We start from the raw sequence: 15,436 nt of genomic DNA, 5'->3' as shown, positions 1-15,436 counted from the left end.
GCAATAAGCAAGCTACTCTCATGCTTATTTGTTTACCCAGCCTGTGCAATTCAGTCGTTGAAGCAGAGAGCAATGTATTGAAAGTGGAAATATTAGACTTATTTGAAAATCTGACCATATATCCCCAGTACTATACAACTTACAATGGCTTCCAGTTAAAAAAAGAATAGAGTACAAAGTACTCACAATCCTACACAAATCAATTCACAAAGTTGACTTCTCTGCCCTGGACAATATTATACATCTACATAAATCTTCACGTACAACAAGATCTACATATAAAGTTCAGCTGGATGTCCCTTCTTTACCTCAAGCCAAATTATCCTCCACTAGAAATAGAGCCATCTCCATCATCGGCCCAAAATTATGGAACGCACTACCTCAACACCTCAATTCGCAAGAAAACTTTAAATCTTTTAAAAAAGATCTCAAAGATTGGTTACTCTCACAGTCGTACAATGGCTGCTCACCTAATGACAATTGAACATAATCTGTTTCATATCCACCTTCACGTTCCTTTTTATGCCTGCAATCCCCTCCTTCTGTATTCCGTCCTGTCCTGCAGAAACCTTTTTCTCTTTAACGGTGTCAACCGTCTACTTCAAGTGTTGCTTACACTAATAACTATTGTTCAATGTATGGGTCAATGTATTTATTGACTTTTTAAGTTAATGTTCTGATTCATTCTCTTTACACTGTTATGAATTTAAATGTAACTGGTTTGGTTATAATGTAAACCGGAGTGAAGGCTATGTCAGCTGTACCTCGGTATATAAACAAATGCTAAATAAATAAATATTTGGTTTGGGGTAGTAACTGCTGCAATAATCAAGCTACTCCCCCACTTTTTTGTGAAAGCAAATCCTTTTTTCCACATTACCTCTTGCCGTTGAAGCATAGAGCAATGTTGGAGTCGCATTTAAGTGAGTATGTTTATTGAATAAGGGTATTAATCTCCAGGTAGTAGCTGTCATTCCCGCAAGCCACCTCCATGCCTCTTCTCTTCATTCACATACTCTAGACTTTATGGATCCACAGTATTTATCCCATGCCCCTTTGAACTATGTGTGTAGAAGGTTTGCAACTTCAGGAAGTATTTTGGAAGATTTTTTTTCAAATTGAGGGTTATAGGAGGACGAGATATCTCTGCTTTATAAATCCTTACTGAAGATTCAACCGCTAAAGGCTGTGGCCCCTTTGATAGCTAAATGGAATAGTAAAGTGTCCATTTTACTTACTGATATTCAAATGAAAGCGGGATTTAGGCATATTAAAACTTTGGAATCTTCTGAGAGACTGAGAGAAATGCAGTTTGTTTTTAACATGGTCATATATCTCTCCGGCAAGGGCGTGTAGATGTGGATTAATTGATACAGATATTTGTCAGAAATGTAAAGTAGATAGAGGGACACTGGGTCATGTTTTTTGGTCTTATGCTCATATCACCAAATTTTGGAATAAGCTTCAGGAGTTTTTTGAAAATATTCTTGGGCAAAATATTTCCTTTCTTCCTGAAGGAGTTCTCTTTGATGATCTTACTTCTTTTCAGATCCAGAGTAAGGGTAATAGACTTTTAATTCGTAGAGCTTCTTTGGTGAGGAAAAAGAGAATTCGTATGATATGGAAAGCCAAAGAAGTTCCTTCACATTGGGTATGGAAAAATGCCTTTCATGAATTAATGTTAATGGAGAAAATGGCGAAGAGGCGCTTGTCTAAAAGAAAGAAGAACTTTTTGTACATTTGGAATTCATATCTTCAAACGTTGCCGGAGCCACATGGGCAGGAAGGAGAAAGAGCATCAGCGCGTGCAGAAGAGGAGCCGCTGCGGGCTGCTGCGAATCCCAAGTCGCAGCGGCCCAAGAAGAGGAAGAGGCCCGGTAGCAAGGCCGAGGAAGAGGCCCGAGAAGTTCAGGGCCGCTGCAGAGCCCATCCTGCGGCGACCCGCGAAGAGGCCCAGAGGTGAGAGAGAGGCTGAGGGTCTGTAGAGGGTGTGTGCGTGCGTATATGAGATGAGTTGAGAGATTGTGTGTGGGAGTGAGGATCTGAATGTTTGCAGAGGCAGCATGTGAGAGCCTCTGTGTGTGTGAGAGAGACAGCGTGTGACGGTGAGAGCCTATGCTTGAGCAAGACAGCATGTGGGAGTGAGAGAGAGCCTGTGTGTGTGAGCGACAGACAGCATGTGCCAGTGAGAGACTGTGTGTATGAATGATTGTATGAGAGACAGCATGTGACAGTGAGAACCTGTGTGTGTGTGTGAGAGAGAGAGAAATGCATGTGAGAATGAGAACCTGACTGTGTGTTTTGAGGGAAGAAGACGGAGAGAAAAGAAATACGGAAGAAAAGAGGACAATATAAAAGGAATTGGCAAAAAAATAAGAAAGGGAAGGTGGAAAAAAAAAAGCCTGTGACCAACTGATTAGAAAACTAACATCAGCCAGCAAAGGTAAAAAAAAAAAAATTACTTTTTAGCGATTGGCACATGTAATCTTTGGGAATGTGCAAGAATAGCACTTTCTCTATGCGGATCTCACAATGTACGAGATCAGCATGGAGAAAGTGGAAGCCCACGGGGCCTGCACAGAGGAGGCAGCAGAATGGGCTTCAGTGTCAGTAGCAGCAATCGGCGCCTCCCCAATAGCCATGTGGCAGCAGTGACAGTGGCATCAAGATTGCTGACATCTGGGGATGGTGGCAGTACCAGTCGGGGGACCCCTTCCAAGTAGTGTGCAGAGGTTCAAAAGCAGCAGAGTCAGCCCAAGCTGACTACCATGAATCCTGTACACTCCTACCTCTGACAGCACACTGGTGAGGCATGGCTGACGCAGGGGCAGCCAGCAGCTCAACGGTATTAGACATCCCCTGAAAATAAGGCCTAGTGCATCTTTGGTAGCAAAAATTAATATAAGACACTGTCTTATTTTCAGGGAAACAGAGTAGATATGTATATATATAGATATAGATAGATAGAGATAGATAGATATATAGATATATATATATATATATATATATGGCCTGGACCAACACTTACCAGAAATCCCTATAATACGAGGTCACACAGGAGGACCATACTATAAACACTCGGCAGCCAAGGGAGGGAAGCTGGATTCATCTGACTGTCCTAAAGAAAAGGAAATTATCAGGTAAATAGTAATTTCTCATTTTTTAGCATCCAGTGAAATGAATCCAGAACAAGTGGGATGTTCCCAAGCTACTCCCGAATAGGGCGGGAGGCTGCACGCGGTCCAGTCCAAACCTTACATGCAAAGGCTGCATTCTCCCGAGCCTGCGCATCTAGATGATAAAATCTGGAAAAGGTGTGTAAGGAGAACCACGACGCCAATAGGCAAATGTCAATGGGAGACAGCAACCTAACTTCCACCCATGACACTGTCTAAGTCTTCATGGAATGAGCCCTAACCTGACTAGGAGGCTGCCGTGACTGCCTCCTTAATCCAAGGGTTGCAACAGATGATACTTCTCTACAACTCTCTCTCTGTCCAGAGATGGCAGGGAGATGGCCTGATTCAAGTGAAATTCAGTGACCACCTTCAGTAAAAAGAAGGAACAGTACACAGCCGTATCGCCCCTGGAGTCACCCAGAGGAAAAGCTCCCGGCAAGACAAGGCCTGCAGCTCAAACTTCGCGCAGAACAAATTGCCACAAGAAACACCATTTTCAAGGTCAGTAACTGCAAGGGCAGGCTACGCATCTGTCTAAGTGTAGGACCAGCTAAGAAATCCAAGACCAAATTTAGACTCCATAAGGGTACTGGAATATGCAAGAGAGGACATAAGAACATAAGAAATTGCCATGCTGGGTCAGACCAAGGGTCCATCAAGCCCAGCATCCTGTTTCCAACAGAGGCCAAAACCAGGCCACAAGAACCTGGCAATTACCCAAACACTAAGAAAAACCCATGCTACTCATGCAATTAATAGCAGTGGCTATTCCCTAAGTATAATTGATTAATAGCCATTAATGGACTTCTCCTCCAAGAACTTATCCAAACCTTTTTTGAACCCAGCTACACTAACTGCACTAACCACCTCCTCTGGCAACAAATTCCAGAGCTTTATTGTGCGTTGAGTGAAAAAGAATTTTCTCCGATTTAGTCTTAAATGTGTTACTTGCTAACTTCATGGAATGCCCCCTAGTCCTTCTATTATTCAAAAGTGTAAATAACCGAGTCACATCTACTCATTCAAGACCTCTCATGATCTTAAAGACCTCTATCATATCCCCCCTCAGCCGTCTCTTCTCCAAGCTGAACAGCCCTAACCTCTTCAGCCTTTCCTCATAGGGGAGCTGTTCCATCCCCTTTATCATTTTGGTTGCCCTTCTCTGGACAAAAATGTTTCACTCCTTTCAGAAAATGGGCCACATCAGGATGAGCCAATAAGGAACCACCATTCACCTAACCCCTGAAACAGGTGAGAGCCATTACTTGTACCTTAAAAGAATTAAGGGCCAAACTTTATTCAAGCCATCCTGCAAAAATTCCAAAATGAGTGGAATCTTGGCCGAATGAGGAAGAGAACCTCGATCCTCACACAAAGCCTCAAATGCTTGTCCAGCTCGCACATATAGGCCAAGGAAGCGGAGAACCTTTTAGCCCTAAGTAAAGTGGAAATCACTGCCACTGAGTATCCACATTTCAGCAATCGAGCCCTTTCAAGGGCCATACAGTAAGACAAAACAGTCTGATCTTCGTGAAGAACCAGACCCTGACTTAGCAAGTTCCTGTGTGCCAGAAGTCGAAGGGGAGAATCCACCCCCCCCCCGCCCCAGGAGCCGTCGCAAATCTGGAGCAGCCAAGAGTACCATCGCTGTGGCACTTGATCCTTTGGATCAATCTGCCCAACATGGGCCATGGAGGAAAGGCATATACAGCAACTTGTCCTCCGGCCACTCCTGCACTAGGGCATTGATCCCCCAAAGACTTTGGATCTCTCCTGTGAGTGAAGAATCACGGAACTTTTGCATTGTGAGAAGTCGCCAGGAGGTCTAGGAATGGGGTACTCCAGTGATCCGGAATCAGCTGAAACACCTCATCTGACAAGGCCCATTCTCCTGGGTCCAGACTCTCCCTGCTGAGAAAATCTGCTCTTAACATTTCTTTCTTTTCCTGCTATGTGTGAGGCTGAGATCATCGGGAGATGCACTTCTGTCCATTCCATAAACTGATCTATTTCCTATGACACTTGCTGGCTCTTGATTCCTCCCTTCCGATTGATGTAAGCCACAATTGTCTGACATTATCTGGACTGATCAATCATGCACACTTGCTGAACTGCAAACATACCAATTGGACCGCCCTGGCTTCCAGACTATTGATGTTCCAGAGAGACTCCTCTGTATTCCAGCACCCTTACGCTGTTAGCTCCTGACAGTGAGCTCTGCAACCAAGGAGGCTTGCATCTGTTGTCTGTAGTAGCCAATTCAGTGGCACTAGAGAAACTCCCTTGCTTAGATGATCTGCCTGCAGCCACCACTGCGGTTGGGAGGAGACTTCCATTGGCAGGAAGAGCCGAATCGAATAGTCTTGAGATTGCGGGTTCCAACGAGACAGCAGGGAGCGCCGAAGAGGATGCATATGTGCCCTCACCCACGAGACCACGTCCAGGGTTGCCGCCATTAAGCCAGGTACTGGCAGGTAGGACCATATGGCTGGGGTGCAGTGTTCAGTAACAGACGGAGCTACGTCATCAACTTCTGAATGCGTGCTTCCAGCAGGAAAACTTTGCCCTGTCTCATGTCAAACTGAACTCAGAGGTATTCCAACAACTGAACAGGCTGAAGACTTCTCTTGGTCAGGTTCGCCACCCAGCCAAGCTTCTGCAACAGGGGGATCACTTTGCGGGTCACTCTACAGCTCTCTTCCAGCGACTTGGCTCATATCAACCAGTCATACAATTATGGATATACGAGGATCCCATTTTTTCTCAGTTCTGCTACCACTACCACCATTATCTTGGAAAAGGTCCTTGGGTCAGTGGCCAGACCAAAGGGCAGGGCCCGAAACTGAAAATGGCGCCCCAGAACTGTGAACCGCAGAAAGCATTGATGCTCTAGTTGGATGGGAATAAGAAGGTATGCCTTGGACAGATCCAAGGAGGTCAGAAACTCCCCCAACTGCACGGCCATTATTACCGAGCGCAATGTTTCCATGTGAAAATGTCACCTGCAGATGACGGTTGACACCTTGAGATCCAGGATGGGCCAAAAGGAGCCCTCTTTAGCCACAATGAAATAAATGGAATAAGGACACACATGTGATCTCGACCCACCTCTGATAAGAGAGAGAGGCGTCTCCTGTTCCTGGGGGTGGGTGATCTAACCTTCATTGGGAGGGTCGGGAGGTTCCACTATCCAAACCTATGCCCCTTCTTGCCTGTTGGGGACGAAAGGACTGAGATCTACCAAAGGGTCATTCCTCTATAGGGATGAAAATGCCTGGATCCTCTAGCACAATCTCTTAAATTAAGAGCGTGGCGTCTCCTCCTTATCCTCTGGCAAACAAGGAACTGGGGATTTGCCAATTTTTTTCCATCTATCTCCCAAATAAAATTAAGCCTTTAAAGGGCAATTTGGTAATAGCCTTGGAGTTTGCTTTGGCCAACCAATTTCTCAGTCATAACAGACGTCTGACTGCTACAATGAAAGCTTCTCCTCTGTCTGAATAGCGGACCAAATCACAGCCCACGTCTGCCAAAAAAAAGCAGCAGCTGGCTTCATAACTGCCCTGGAATTCGCCCCAAAGTCATTGTCGTCCTGGGAGAGAAGTAAACAATCGAGTCACCAGGGAACAACAGGAAGCAATCTGCATGGTCATTGCCACTGCATCAAATGCTTGCTTAAGGATAGTCTCAATCCTTCTATTATGAGCATCCTCCTCCCAGGGGAATAGTGGTCCATTTGGAGACTGCACACACAAGTGCATCTATTTTTGGAAAATGTAAATGCTCTCTTGCCACTGGATCCAAAGGGTACAGGCCTTCCAAAATCCGACCACCTTTGAAATTAGCCTCTGGGGCATAAGAACAAAAGAAATTGCCATGCTGGGCCAGACCAAGCTTCCATCAAGCCCAGCATCCTGTTTCCAACAGACGCCAAACCAGGCCACAAGAACCTGGCAATTACCCAATCACCAAGAAGATTCCATGCTACTGATGCAATTAATAGCAGTAGCTATTCCCTAAGTAAACTTGATTAATAGCAGTTAATGGATTTCTCCAAGAATTTATCCAAACCTTTTTTGAACCCAGCTACGCTAACTACACTAACCATATCTTCTGGCAACAAATTCAAGAGCTTAATTGTGCGTTGAGTGAAAAAGAATTTTCTCCGATTAGTCTTAAATGTGCTACTTGCTAACTTCATGGAATGCCCCCTAGTCCTCCTATAATCCAAAAGTGTAAATAACTGATTCACATCTACTCATTCTAGATCTCTTATGATCTTAAAGACCTCTATCATATCCCTCCTCAACCATCTCTTTTCCAAGTTGAACAGCCCTAACCTCTTCAGCCTTTCCTCATAGGGGAGCTGTTCCATCCCTTTTTTCCTACTCAAGATCAGTTTATTCTTGAATGGCTCCATCACGGGGAAAGAAAAAAAGCCTTACGCAAGAAATCCAAAATGGGATTTTTCTTTGGCTCAAGTCACAGCGTGTGCTCCAGAAACTCCGAGCAGTTTCAAGGTCTGGGAAATCAGAGTTGGCAGCTCATCTTTATGAAAGAACCATAGCATAGTTCTATATGGTTCTAATCCTGGAGGAATTTCACCATCCTCAAGGGAGTCCAGATAGGCGTCGTCATTCATGTCATCTGGACCTCCATCTTGAAGTCCCGCTGCAGCACTAGCAGTACTCTGGCGCTTAACAGTAGGTCTTGGCAAGTTTCCTATCTGTGACTCTGCTCTGGGAGCATTAGAGAGGGCTGAAGATTGCACCTGGAGAAAGGCTTGCAATCCCTGGTAAACGTCTACCCATGAAAAGGTAGAACTATCCAATCCAGGAGGTACTTGAGGCATACATACTGAGCTCCCATCCCTTGCTGAGGAACCAGTTAAGGGAGTTTCAAAATCAGGCACCTCATCTGAGCCATCTGTACCCAGACCTATATTCAGCTGAGAAGAACTAGGCTTCATGAAATCAGAATAAGACAGTTCTCCCTGAGCCTCCAAACAGCGCTGGCACAAGTTAGCCAGCACTCCTGGCTGAGGTGCCCGAATATGACAGGCAATGCAAAGAGAAAGGCGCTTAGGCATAGGCACCATTATGGCCGACAGTGTGCTTAAGCGGCGGCTGGAGGCATGTGTCTAGCTGTTTGTTTTGTTAGTGTTTTTGGATGTACAAAAAAACGTGTCCAACCTTAGGTATCCAACCCTTAGGCGTCTCACATCTAGGCATCCAAAACCAAGCATCGTAAAAACAATTTAAGCGTACAGTGTAACTCGGGCGCACGGGTAACTGTACGGCCACTCAAGGCGCCACTTAGCTTAGACACACGGATACAAGGCCCAACTAAGCATCCAGAAACTGGACACACAGCTAGACACATACATTGAACTGACAATCCTGTAGAGGGCAGCCTAAGAAAAGCGTGCAAAATGCCGTAGCGTTCTACCATGCAACGTGCAGTGAAAAAGCCTCTGAGCGGGGCCTAGCCTACAGAGGCTGCTCAGCCTGCCAGGGTGTCCATGTCCTTCGACTTCCTAAGGAGCAGGACGAGCATAGAGCAGTATGCCGAGCATGGAGACTGGGAAAAAAGGAGGAAGCCCTATGCTACAAAAGATTCCTTTTTATGTCTCTGTAAATATATATATATATATATATATTTTTTTTTTTTTTTTTGTTTTTTGTTGGGTTTTTTTTTTTAACTTACCTGAGTTCTGCCTTACTTGGCTGAGTACAGAAACTGTCTCCGGCTGCGGGAGGAGAGGGCATATCCCGTCACCGCCGCACTCTCCTTCCGCACTCACTGCCTTTCAGCTACTTAAGCAGCTAAGTCCCCACCGGCTGAAAAAACAGCTACCAGACCAAGGCATTCATCTGAGGGACCATGGAAATCACCTCAGGAATTCTCAACTGGGGAAAGGGACCTTTTGGTAACATTGTAGGTGAGTGGGGCCATGTAATATCCTCAATTCTCCTTTTACAAAATAAAGCAATACCCTGTAGGGAGATGCACATCCACCATCTGCTGGAGATGGAGAATACTGGCAGGCTGATGGCACTGCAGCGATATATATACTGTGACATCAGTTTGCTCTGTCGCCATCTGCTGGTGGAGGTGCCTAATCCACTTGTTCTGGATTCATATGTCTGGACGCTAAGAAATAGGATGTTTTGGGAGGAGGGTTATATGTGAATGTTGAAAAATGGTGTATTGTATATGGAGGGTATCTGAGCACCCACTCGTTGCATACAACTGGATTTGTAATGCTATTCATTAATATATAATTTGAAAAGTAAATATTTTATGATTGTAATCCACTGAGGTGTAAGTAATTAGGATCCATGGAATATATGCTTTTGAATAAGCATATTTGGACAGTAGGTTTATTGGGGCCAAACAGAAGAGGAGTGCATAAGACCTGTCAGTGTATAGAAAATTCTGGGGTCTTTTTAGTAGGATGGGAGGTGAATCTTTCCAAGAGTGAAGTTCCTACCCAACATCATTCATGCTCTCCTAATCTACTACTCAGCCCAATATATCCTCAACTTTCCTCAGCCTCCTCGCCACAAACGGCCCGCTTAGAGGATTTCGAGCTTACATCTTCTTTAGAGATTGAAAACCTTTTAAAGAAACTCAAGCCATCCTCACACCCTCTTGATGTAATTCCAGCTAACCTTCTCATAACCTGCGCTAAAGACGTCGCTAAGCCTATCACCCAGATCATCAACACCTCTCTATCACAGGGCCTGGTCCCTGACCCCCTCAAACTTGCCATCTTAAAACCCTTATTAAAAAAACCAAATCTCTCTACAGATAACCCAGCAAATTTCCGCCCGATTGCTAATCTTCCGATCATTGCCAAAATCCTGGAAAGAATAGTCAACAAACAGCTCTCTGAATTTCTTGAAAATAACAACATCCTCTCCCCAGCTCAATTAGGCTTTCGCAAATCCCGCAGTACCGAAACTCTTCTTTTATCTCTGTCAGACAACATTCTCATGAATCTAGAAAACAAACATCCCTGGTTGCTCATCCTCCTTGATCTTTCAGCCGCCTTTGACACGGTCAACCATGATTATCTCATCGAAAGACTATCCGAGATCGGCATCAAAAACAAAGCTCTAAACTGGTTCAAATCTTTCCTCCAGAACAGATACTACAAAGTTAAGATCAATAGCAAAGAGTCACCACCGTTCAGTTCCACATTAGGGGTCCCTCAAGGCTCTTCGCTATCCCCTACGTTATTCAATATCTATCTTCTTCCGCTTTGTCATCTCCTTTCCAATCTAAAGTTAACCCATTACTTATATGCAGATGACGTCCAAATCCTTATTCCTATCACCAAATCACTTCAAAAGACCATACTTTTTTGGAACTCCTGCCTCCTCTCCATTAACAAACTCCTGTCTAACCTTAACCTGATACTCAACACTGACAAGATAGAATTCCTCTTGATCACTCAAGATGGCACCCTTCCATTGAATAGCTCTCACCTTCCATTGAATAGCTCTCACCTTACGCCGCTCCCAGTTCTCTCCCCACGGGTCAGAAACCTTGGGGTGGTCATGGATAACCATCTGAGCTTTTCTGATTTCATCAACACTACGGTTAAAGAGTGCTACTACAAACTCCAAGTTCTAAAAAGGCTTCGACCCCTCCTTCATTTTCACGATTTCAGGTCAGTGTTACAATCCATCATCTTCTCGAAAATGGACTACTGTAATTCACTGCTTCACGGTCTCCCAGTCTACACCCTAAAGCCTCTTCAACTGTTACAGAACACTACAGCAAGGTGTCTCACTAAATCCAACAAAAGAGATCATATAACACCAATTCTAAAGAAGCTCCACTGGCTCCCAGTCAAATCTTGAATCCTGTTTAAACTTCTATCAATCACCCACAAAGCCATATTCAACAACACTCCACTGGACCTCAGAATCCCTCTTCAGCTTCACACGTCTTCCCGACCGCTAAGATTAGCACAAAGAGGAACTCTACATGCACCTCCTATGAAAAACATCTTTAAGTAAAAGAGCTCTATCCACAGCAGGCCCCAAACAGTGGAATCTGCTTCCTCCGGAGCTAAGGCTGATACATTGCCCCAACACGTTCAAAAAAAGACTCAAGACATGGCTATTCGGTCAAGCATTCCCTTAACTTACTTAGTCTTCCACAGCTCCCATAGACTGTTTTCATACTGTTGACGTCCAGAACCTATGCTCATGTTTTTACTCATCAATAAGAAATTTCTCCCTCTTCCCCCCCTCCACGAACAACCTTCCTTCCCCCTCCCCCCCATTAGCAAACCTCCCTCCCCATGTGCTAGTCTCGCTCTAATAGTGCATACTGCTACTGTTCCTAGTTATGTTATGTTATATTATCCAAGTTGTTCACTCCCTTGTTCATTGTAAGACATATGTTGTCATTGTTTTCTACTTGTTATAATGTAAACCGGAGTGATAAGTAATTCTGTTACCTGAACTTCGGTATAAAAAAAGTTATAAATAAAATAAATAAATAAGAGTGATCTTCAGCCTTCCCAGCTCCTCAAATATTTGGGGGTCACTCTACAAAACAAAAGTGAGGAGAGTTTTCTTGGCAATGGACAGAGCCCACAAACTCCAGGAACAGAAGTAGGCCTTGTTGGTGTCAGCCCTTGTGTGTGATCTTACCTGCACATGTTAGGTTCAATGATGGTGACATTGGAGTTGATTATTTGGGTCAGGGTGTTCATGCATCTGCGTCAGAGGGCATTGTTGTTGAGGTGGAACCCTCGGGAATAGAGGTATGTGATGTGTCTCCTTATCACTCTGATGAGAGAGTCTGCACTGGTGGTTCTCAGACACCAATCTCCACAAAGGAATGAGTCTGAAGACTCTGCAGTGGATCATACGGACAATGGATGCAAGTCTAATGGGCTCAGGTGCTCATTGCCAAGGACAAGTGGATCAGGGTCTCTGGTCCAGCGTGGAGGCAAGCTGGTTGATAAACAGACTGGAAACAAGAGCCATCCAATTAGCTCTTCAGATGTTTCCTCCAATGGTTCAATGGTCCAGGCTCTCTTAGATAATGACATAGCAATGGCATATGTAAACATCCAAGGAGGGAGTGGGAGTACTCAGGTAGTGCAAAAGGACGTACTGTTCCTGGTTTGGGTGGTGAAGCATCTGCTGGTCTTGGCAGTCCACATTGCTAGGGTGGAAAATGTCAAAGTAGACTTCTTGAGCTGGCATGCTTTAGACATAAGAAGTTGCAATATTGGATCAGACTGCAATCCATCTAGCCCAGCATCGTGTTTCCAGCAGCGGCCAATCCAAGATACAAGTACCTGGCAAGTACCCAAATATTAGATTGATCTAATGCTGGTAATAAGCAGTGTCTATTCCCTAAGTCAGCTTAACTAATAGCAATTTATGGACTTCTTCTCCAGAAACTTGTCCAAAACTTTTTAAACCTAGCTAAGCTAACTGCCTTAACCACATCCTCTGGCAACAAATTTCAGAGCTTAGTTGTGCATTGCGTGGAAGAATTTTCTCCAATTTATTTTAAATTTGTTACTTGCTAACTTTATGGAATGCCCCCAGTCCTGTTATCCGAAAGAGTAAACAACCAATTCACATTTACCCATTCTAATCCTCTCATGATTTTGTAGACCTCCTCCATATCCTATCTCAGTCATTTCTTCTCCAAGCTTGAACAGCCCTAACCTCTTTAACCTTTTCTTAGCTGTTCCATTCCCTGTATTGTTTTGATTGCCCTTCTCTATACCTTTTCCAGCCTCCACTAGGACTCCTGACATTGTAACTCTTAAGGAGGCTGGATCCAAGTAAGTTGGAAGTCCAGAGGCACAGAAGGAAGCAGCTGGGGCAGAAAAATAAATTGTGTGTAATCTTTGGAGCAAAACATTTTTTTGCTGTCTCCCATTACATTAATAGTACCTTCCAGGCACTCTAGGTCAGTGGCTTCTAAACTTTATTCTTCTTTGCAGGGCCTAAATAAAAAAAAAAAAGATTGCAATTGTCTCTTTAATTTTGGTTTTCTAAATAGAGATGCTTTATGTGAACCAACTTCTCATTTTTGTATGTGGACTCGCATGTTGAGATCTTGATCTGAAAGCCAAATTGGAGTACTTGGACTGATAAACTTGTTAATTTGTTAAACTTAACCCATAATTCACTGCAGTTACCACTTTGCTTATTGCATGCAGGCTTCTAACTAGTTGTTTGTCTGGTTTTTATTTACAGGTCAGGCAGCTGCAGAAGAGGAGGCCAGAAAAGCTCATAGATTGTGGCTTTCAATTGAGGCACTAAAGTTCATCATGAAGACTGCGTCAGGAGAGAGCCCTACAGAACCACTAGAGAGTGCAATTCAGGCCCTCAAGGCTGGTTGTGCTGACAACGAATTTACCCTCGCCTTAACCACAGCCCTGCCCCAGGAGTCTCTGACAAGAGGTGTTTATAGTGAAGAGGCACTGAGAGCCCGTTTCTCTGTTGTCCACAGACAAGCAAGGAAGGTGGCTTTGATTGATGAAACCAGGAACAGCTTGTACCAGTACTTTCTGTCTTACCTACAGTCCCTGCTCTCCTTTGAACCTAGGCAGCTCAAACCCCCAACTGAGCTCAGTGCTGAGGACCTAAACACATTCAAACTACTTTCCTATGCCTCATACTGCATTGAACATGGAGATTTGGAGCTGGCAGCCAAGTTTGTCAACCAGTTGAAAGGGGAGTCTAGAAGAGTGGCAAACGACTGGTTGAATGAAGCCAGACTAACCTTAGAAACCAAACAAGTAGTGGAGATCCTCTCAGCTTATGCCAGTGCAGTGGGTTTAGGGACAACTCAAGTGCAGTGATCTGAGTAAAGAATCAAGGATGACATTTTATATGCATAATTCCAGTGTTGAAGGGAAACTGAAAAAGAAATATTCTGTTCACTGTTTTATGAACAAGTCATGAATTGTATTAGAAATGAGTTACTTAACCAAACCCTCTGTTACCATTTTTCTTGCACGCCTCTAAATCTCCCTATACTACATTATGTCATGTTCAGTGCTCATCATGTCAGCAAAATCCAGAAATGCTTACTCCTACAATGTGTAATGTTTTCAGGTTTTACTGATCGGGCTTTGTGATCCAACCAAAATGTTTGTAACCCTCAACATTGTTGATTTATTTGCCTCTTGGTTCACAAGGAATAAAACAAGATATTTAAAAAGAGCTGTAAAAGGCTGTTTCTCTGAATATTTGCTACTGACATTTTAAGTAAAATGCAAGCCTGATGAATGAAAAGCACAGGCACGGTTTATTAACTTTAAAAACGTAAAGGATAGAAGTATTTTACTTCCAAAATCTGTTTTGACTGTAAACATTCTAGTTCTCATTATTTTAACCTCTCAAAAATCATGAAAATACATATAAATTTGGATATTTGGAGATTTTTACTTCAGAATATTATGGTAATAGAACTCCTAGCTACAGGAAAACAAGATAACGACAATATTGCCCAGTATGTAAGTACTGCATTTTGTTTTCACTGAACATCCAGAAGCAAGTTTGTGTGCTGACATGGTGGCTCAGTGGCACCTCTGTGCACTGCCATTAAGAAGATCTGTGTTTAGTTCTTGTGTAACGTCTTCCATTTCCTGGGTTGACTGCAGGATGCTGCAGAGGTATAGCTAGTAGGAAAAAAAAGGAAACAATTATGTCATTGTATAGCACTTTGGTAAAACCAAGCTGGGGTATTGTCCCATTCTGGAAGGCCCTACCTCCAAAAGGATATAGGCAGAATGGAGGTGGTCCAGAAAAGGGCTATCAAAATGGAGTCTGCACCAGAAGGCCTAGGATGAGTTTAGAGATATAAATATTTCTCCTAGAACAAGCAGGATGGTAGTCCTCACAGATGAGTGACATCATCAGATGAAGCCTGGCACGGAAACTCTTGTCAAAGTTTTTAGAACTTTGACTGGCAAACTAAGCATGCCACTATCTGTGCATCCATGCGGGGTCCCTCTTCTGTCTCTTTTTTTTTCTGCAAAGAGGTTTCCTTGCAGTAGTGGAGTTCTGCTTTTAGCTCATCCTTTTCAAAGTATTTTCGCAGTCGTTTTTGACATTCTCGGCACTGGGTCCCTCTTCAGTCTGTGCTGTCCGGTGTGCAGTAGGTGTTTAAAATTTTCCCTTCGTGCGGTCGATTCCTGGTGAGTTGCCTCTCTGTGACCAGCGGCTATCAGCTGCTCGCTGGCTATTTTTCATGGTGTCCAG

General features: G+C 43.9%; 1 protein-coding gene across 7 annotated transcripts in view; it reads left to right on the top strand.

Annotated features, from left to right (window-relative positions):
* Positions 1–14,395, top strand: part of IMMT (inner membrane mitochondrial protein) — a 144,464-nt gene extending 130,069 nt beyond the window's left edge. For all 7 annotated transcript variants that reach the window (XM_029592774.1, XM_029592773.1, XM_029592772.1 and 4 more), the window contains one exon: positions 13,424–14,395. In XM_029592774.1, the coding sequence (XP_029448634.1) occupies positions 13,424–14,031 (608 nt within the window). In that variant the 3' untranslated portion in view covers positions 14,032–14,395. The remainder of the gene's footprint in view (positions 1–13,423) is intronic.
* The last annotated feature ends 1,041 nt before the right edge of the window (positions 14,396–15,436 follow it).

Source organism: Rhinatrema bivittatum, chromosome 1 (genome assembly GCF_901001135.1).
Source record: "Rhinatrema bivittatum chromosome 1, aRhiBiv1.1, whole genome shotgun sequence".
Classification (NCBI taxonomy): Eukaryota; Metazoa; Chordata; class Amphibia; order Gymnophiona; family Rhinatrematidae; genus Rhinatrema; species Rhinatrema bivittatum.
Note: the sequence above shows the minus strand (reverse complement) of the source record. Positions and strands in the feature narration are given on the sequence as shown.